The sequence below is a fragment of the Micropterus salmoides genome, unplaced genomic scaffold, assembly GCF_014851395.1.
Source record: "Micropterus salmoides isolate LMB-PRFRI ecotype aquatic unplaced genomic scaffold, ASM1485139v1 Ms_hic_scaffold_21, whole genome shotgun sequence".
Lineage (NCBI taxonomy): Eukaryota > Metazoa > Chordata > Actinopteri > Centrarchiformes > Centrarchidae > Micropterus > Micropterus salmoides.
The window spans coordinates 28035197-28042617 of NW_024041262.1; the positions used below are offsets into that span (position 1 = coordinate 28035197).

Genomic DNA, 7421 nt, shown 5'->3' on the forward strand with positions numbered 1-7421 from the left:
CATCAGCACCAGTATAAATGGTCTTATTTATTATAAAACAGCGTTTTCACCGGAAGGAGCTGAAAATAAAGTGAACACCATTTTAATTCTACTTAATTTGTGTTTAATCACAAACTACAGTAATCTGCTCACCTGGCTTTTCCCGTCAGACACACCTGCACCTGTCTGTCGTCTGTCTGTGCTCTGACTTTATGACTTTATGATGAGCCGCGTGTGGAGGCGGCTTGTTGTTGGTCCCACGTGGTCTGAATGACGTCGTGACCAACAGCTGTGTTCACTGAGTCTTCACCTGCTCCCTGCTTTAAACATCCATCGAGCGTCTCTTTCTGGGTTTCTCTGCAGATTCAGGGAGCTCTGCGTGAATGACTTCCTCACACCTGAGACATGTTTAGCCTGTGGTGTCTGTGCACACCTGTGAAACACCACGCAGCCTGTGTGTAACGTTCAATGTCACCAGCAGGAAATTGGATATTTGACCCCGCCCCGGTCACCGGTCAGAGAGTGAGAGAAGGAAACGGCCTATTTCAGTCTCCAGCTGACTAATCTGCGCATTTCTATCTGTCAAAGGCGACTTACAATCAAACAAGTTACCAAACAAGCTCGGTAATGTTACAATAAAAACAGCATCATCTGTATTAAAGACAAAAGAATCAGTTCTTCCAATGTTTAAAGTGCATAAAACAGCCCTGCAGCCTGCTGAACATTACTGGAGCTCCACAACTACTGACGGACTTGAACTGGTTTTCTCCCACCGGACTGCTGGGAGGGGGAAAGCGTGGACCAAACCACCCTGGCAAAGAGAGGGGGGGACTCAAAATGTTCTAAACTTAAAACGAACTTTAATTGCTCAGTTTGCGTTGGTATTGTTGTACTATTTACACAGTTATTCTAAGTATATATCATTATATTATTGAATGGTTTTTAAGGGGGGGGGGCACCCCTCAGTCAACTTGATCATTTTGGAGGCTGCTGTTGAACTAGATTGTTTTATGCTGGGGGCGTGGTTCAGCAGGAGGTCGCAGTGCACACTTCTGCTCTAAGTACATGTTCATGAGTTTAGAAGGTGAGATATGTTAGTTTTGTAGAAACAATGTAGGCTGCTAGTTTTGCATTGAAAGACAGAGGCAAATTAAATCAAGCAGTTTAAAAAGACAAAGTTAAAAAGAAATAAGATTCCACAATAGTAATACAGGATAGAAAGAAAGATTTGGACCACGCCTTGAACTCATTCACCTGCCCTTGACACTGTATTCCCATCCTTCCCACCTGAACCTCTTTCCTTCTCTCTCTTTGTCTGCCTCCCTCAGTCCTCCCTCCAGATCTGTTCCTCTCATATCAGCTCAGCTGTATTACATGCAATAAACTGTTCTGAATCTACATCTTGCAGGCATGGTCTTTGTTAGTGAAAACTAATAAAAGGCTGTTTTGTAAGTGATTAAGAAGACGTCACCAATCCTGCTTGCAAGGCTCATAGGGGAGCAACAATTCAGCAATATAGTGGGAGCAGAAGCATGAAGCGTTTTAAAAGTGATCAATAACGTCTTAAAATCAATTCTAAAACTTACAGGTAACCAGTGAAACAGGTCTGATGTGATCTTGTCTTCTATTGTTTGTGGAAAGTAGAGCAACTGCATTTTGTTTCAGCTGAAGTTGTGAAATAGTTTTATAGCTTTTCCCTGAATAAAATGAATTACAATAACACACATTAGGGTTAGGGTCAGGAAACAAAGCCAGACACCAACACCAGAGACAGACCGTGACCAAAAAAAAGCCCTGACACATTCAGAACTACTATGTTTTTAATAGAATTTGCATCTTTGGCCTCACATCTATGTTCATGGAAATTGATGCTCTTAGAAGATTGTTGTTGGATGTAATTTAATACTTTAATGTCAAAATATTTTAGCACTGTGTAGTTGTACAGATTTTCCAGTATTACGTTATGATGGTCAATTAGAGAATTTACCAACAGTCATTTGAAAATCTAATCACAGCTGCAGCAGAAGAAGTCTCTCTTCTTAAACTGATGATATCAAAAGATAAGAAATCTCACTTTGAGTTAGGTTAGGTTAATAAACAACTTTTTAGGTTATGGTCTTGCCAATCTTGTCTAAAAAGAGACGAGACGACAACAACAAAGGAAATGTTGGATGCAATCTTCAGTATAGATCGATATAACTGAGAATAAAATGTTCTACTGTGCAAATGAGCATATGAGAAAGTTGTAACTTGGTAAACAAGTTAAAAAGTCTTTGTTCGTGTTGCAGTCTGGAGATTTTACCCAGCAACCCTGTGGTATGCAGCCCGCCAGCAGTCAGACAGCTGACGTCGGAGGGAGTCGTTAGCAGAAATGATGAAGATGACAACTCCAAAAGTGAGACAGACGAGTCCCAAAGAAAGACACGCCCACGCTGCTGCAGAACCCACCGACCTGGAAGGCAGCTCTGGTGGAGAGCAAACAGTGTGATTCAGAAGTTGTTTTTAGCAAATATTCATAACTCCCTCAACAAAGACACTCTGCTGGGACTTTTCCACAACAGGAATTTAGCGATCTGGAACCGGCAGCTGTGTTTTATAAACCAGGACGTGCATCTTTGACACGTGTTGCCTTATGGCGTTATATTTTGTCAACAGCCATTGCTTGTCCATCATTTGTTTTATAAGCCAAGTTTGCCGTTTTGTCTCTTTCAGATGATTCTGTTTAAGTAGCAGCTTGTTTAGAATATTTGTTACCTCCTGCATTTTGTTGTGTTATGTCCATTTTCAGATTACACGCAAAAAAACCATCTCTATGAATTGAGAATTTTACAGTCTTTGTGCTTAAATTAAGCTCAATGTACAGAATCTCACAAAGTGAGTCCACCCTTCACATTTCTGTAAATATCTGATTCTATCTTTTCATGTTTCAACACTGAAGAAATGATTCTTTGCTCCAGTGTAAAGTAGTGAGCAGCTTGTATAACAGCGTAAATCTGCTGTCCCCTCAAAATAACACATCACACAGCCGTTAATGTCTAAACCGCTGGCAGCTAAAGTGAGGACACCCTTGGAAAGTGTATCATGATTTAATAGGACAGAACTGAGGGTTGCCTCCTATAGGCTTACTTCCAACTTAAGAACTACGTTTAAGATCTAAGTTGTCCTGGTTATGTATAAATCCCACCCTTCACAATATTTCTGATATGCTACTGTATTTACTCAACAATACGCCAGCACGACAATGATCTTAAACACACATCACAAGTCGTTATGGGATGGCTAAACCAAGCTTTTTAAATGGATCCCCCAAAGTCTTGATCACAGACCTCGTTGAAATTTCTGTGGACTGGCCTGAAGAGGTGAGTGAATGCAAAAAACCCCCCAACAAATCAGACTCTACCAATTCTATCACGAAGAGTAATCAGAAGAGAGTTCTGCCATAAGCGTGTTGATGGATACCAAAGGCAGCTGAAAGAGCTGAAGGGAAATGTGACCAAATACTAGCTGTGTTGTGTGTTTTATTACTGTATTGTTGTATTTTCTGATGACACGCAATGAATTTGTTTCTGAATGTTTTCAGTAAAAAGAGAAGTGTGTTTTCCAATCATTCTGTAAAATAACCCCCGCAACAACACACATGTATAACCTTTGGACCTCAACATTGCAGTATATTTCCAGAAACCCTTGGATCTTCTCACCCCATGTTTTGGTGACAGGGCGGCTCAGGGCTTGATGCTGCACGCTGCAGCCCAGCACGTCGTCTGTCTCTGGATGGAAAGAGAGGCTGGCCAGCTGACTGAAGGTCCCGTCTGTCTCAGGGTGGAGGTTGCTGAGGGCCACACCTTCTGTCACCTGGACACCATTCTTGGTCCAAGTGATATTGGCGGAGGGGGGGGTAGAAGTGACTGATGTAACAGTAAAGGGTGTTCTCCTCCCCCTGTTCTGTCTCCTCCATGGGATAGATGAGCACTGTCGGGGCTTTGGAAAAGAGAAGGACATGGTTTATTAGAACATTAAGCCCTCACAGTGTATGTCCCCACTATTAAGACGTCACGGCACCATTTTGACAAATCATGGTCTGTATTTATATAAATGTCTCATCAAATCAGCACTGAGTGTCACTGAGCGACGCGTTTTTTTTATCTTGCTCTTATGTCACGTTCCAGGCAACTCGGAAATTTCCGACCTCCAACTAGAAATAAACACAGGAAAAAAGGAAAGAAAACATTCACACAAGAGTAAGTATTCTTGTGTGAATGAAAATAACTCGGAAAGGAAATAATAACCCCAAACCGTGACAATTTAGACAAAAAACAAATACTATTTGAGACAGACTTTGTGTGATATTTCTGCAGAAACTGACGTCCTCACATTTCACATTTTTGGGAGTCAAAAATGAGGCTTTTGCACATCATAATGTCCATGATAATTGTTCTCAGTGAGAGTGGACTAAAACTTACTTGAACTCAATCAATCATGTCCCTTTGGCTGGATGTCACCAGCATCATTAAAGGTATCTGAACTTATTATTACTTATTTTACATTGAGGTTGTAGCTGAAAGTAAAACTGGAACAGAAGAGAATATTATTGTTCTTCATGGAGTGGTGACCAGAGTTTTGGTGTGTGCCACTGCAACATACCGGGCTGAAGCACTGTCGCTGCGACTGTTTGTAGTCCTGGTTTGGCTCTCAGCAGGATTCTTGGGAGTGATTTTCAGACTGTTGGATAAATACAGTATTGCTGGAATGTTCAGTGTTTTGACTTAAAGTTGTACTGCAAGTTTACAGGATTGGAATAGATTTTTGGTGGTGACAACATGGGCCTGTATTTATCAGGGCTCTTACACTTCCTCCTAGGAACCATGCTGAGAATTAAACAGTCCTACCTCAGAGTATTTGTGTCTCTGAGAATAACTGGCTAGTTAGATGGTTGATGAAGTGGTTCCTATTACACTGAATTTACAGGCCTTAATTTTGGTAGGGTATAGCTTTTGGATGAGCTGCACAGTTTCCTTTGCTAATGATTCCTCTTGAACCACTATGGCTATCACGAAAATCCCTACTATCTAAATGTGTTGTCCAGGAGACCCCCCCACCCACTATGTGTGGAGTAAACAATGTGTCTTCTCTTTACCCTTTTCTTCAGTGGGACTCCTGTCGATCTGCATAGCTTTAGAGAGATAGTGTTTTAATAGTCTCTCCTTGCTAACAAGAGCCAAAACGTAAAACCCGCTTGACAGCACATCCTTCAGCTCCTCAAGCAGTGGTGCTGTCCAAACTGCTTGTCCTTTCTTGAAGTCAGCATATATCGCCTGGTCTCCATCCCAATGCATTTGTACCTGACAGTCACCAAACTCATGGCAGCCGTAGAACATTGTCCCTTCATGAAGAGCTGGAACAGGAAAACATGAAAGTATCCAGATGAAACCTTTGCTTTGGTGACAGTTGGATTTAATGACATGGTAAACAATTCTCCTACAGCACAGTGCTATGGGTAATGAAAAATATAGTTATGGTTATACAGGTGTAACGGTAGCTATGACTATGACAGTAACTGGCTGGTTTCTCTTTGCAGCACTAAAGATATTCGATCCAGTTCAATTTTATTTAGGGCACATTCAGCCCAGGAAAGTCCGCTGGTTCACTTGCTTTGGTCCAGATTCGTCTCATATGAGTTATCAGTTATCACTGTAATTAAAGATCTGTATTGATTACAGCTGGGTCTCTGTACAGTTGTTTAGTCTGCACCCAAGTGCATTACTGTATTCACACCTCCCCAAAAGATCGGCCCCAAGGAGAGAAACAAGTTTGATTCAACTGAATCAAAGAAGACAGGTGTGAATACACTCTTACATGGCGCCAAACAGACAGTTATTAAGTTGATGTTGGTGAGTGGGAAACTACTGGCTGTGTGTGGGACGTGAAATCAGGTGGAGGCTATTGTTATAGATGAACAAATAAATATTACAAAGGGTACAGTCTGGACCTTACATGAAAAGTGCATGTGATAACTTCTGTTATAACAACAACAATAATATAGTAATACATTTTATTTCTATATCGCTTTTCAGGACACCCAAAGACACTTTACAATAAAACCAGTAATTTTGTACATTTCAAAATAGATAAAATACATAAATAGAAGATACATGTATGTTGTAAAAACCACAAAATACATAAAAGCATATATATACATACATAAAATAAGTGAAACATCAGCTGAAGATATGATTGTAAAACAAGTTAACTGAGGTTAGTCACTAGTCTAGTTGTAGCAGTAAAAGCAAGATAGTGGATGGCATCTTATGTGACAAATGAAGTGCATCTGACTTTTAGTTTCACTTTTACAGAATCTTTCTTTTGAAGTTTTTAGATACTGGACTCGATACTTTGGCAATGGAGTGTTTACAATAGAAAGTGCTATCGCTGCCCCTGGTAATGATAAGAAAACACATCTGGAGATACTTCCTCTTTTTAATATTTCCCAGAAGAAGGCTAATATAATAAAAGCTGGAAGTAAACGTAACTCATAAAGTCATTTTGAATTGGAAAATAGTAAAGCTAAATCAAGTTCAAGTACCTGGCAATAAACCTCACTCTGATTCTTACGAAAAAAAGTTTGTTGTTCTTCTGCCTCACACTGAAATTTGTGATTTAAAACACTTCTTAAAAAATCAAAACTTTACCTGCATGAGCTGTGTAGAAAAACTGACCCCAAACCAGTAAAACCAGTAAAACCAGTGAGGAGTCCATGTGGTCCAGTCTGTTTCTTTGTACGAAGACACAATACAATCTGTGTCCCAACTCTAAAAAGGAAACTAAACTTACAGTGACTCACAAGTGTCAAGCTAGCAACAATTACATATGTTACACCTCGTAACTTTCAAAATAAAAGCCTTGCTGGTTATGAGAAAAACACAAAAGTACAATTAAGATTTTTAAGGTTGAAATAGAATAGACTAAGGGAATCTGAAAGAAACAAAACTGCCTCGATCCTGCAGAGTATTGATACACACACACAGTATCTTATCGGTGTGAAGCAGCAGCTGTGCAGCTCTGACCTTCATGTTCAACAGAGAGTTTCATGCTGATCCAAACCTCACTGAGCTCTGAGTCACTAACATGGTCAGGAGAACGAATGAGACTTTAAGTGCAGCAGCCTGAAATATCTCTAAACATGGTCCAAGTACCACCCGGCCCAGCCGGCACAGACACGTGACCCGGTGAACACTCAGTGTGCGCAGACCTCAGTCCTCAACGGGACAACGGTCTGTGGAACCGCACTCCTGCCCTGCAGCACCCCCTCATTGGAGGTGAGTCCCCACACCGTGATGGCGTCTCAGGTTTGGGTGCCAACAATGTTGTGTAATACAAATGCACACACAGTCAAGGGCGTATTTTTCCACCTGTTCTGCCAAATGTTGTATTGGTGTGAAAGCGCA

The 7421-nt window shown here is 40.9% G+C and overlaps 1 protein-coding gene across 1 annotated transcript; it reads right to left on the bottom strand.

Annotated features, from left to right (window-relative positions):
* Window positions 1-3755: 3755 nt before the first annotated feature.
* LOC119915904 (RLA class II histocompatibility antigen, DP alpha-1 chain-like) lies at window positions 3756-6822 on the bottom strand. The gene is made up of 3 exons (XM_038735709.1): window positions 6666-6822; window positions 5114-5371; window positions 3756-3957 (listed from the first exon to the last, which is right to left on the bottom strand). Exons 1-3 carry the CDS (start codon window positions 6730-6732, stop codon window positions 3794-3796), a joined length of 489 nt encoding a protein of 162 aa, XP_038591637.1. The 5' UTR covers window positions 6733-6822; the 3' UTR covers window positions 3756-3793.
* Window positions 6823-7421: the final 599 nt, after the last annotated feature.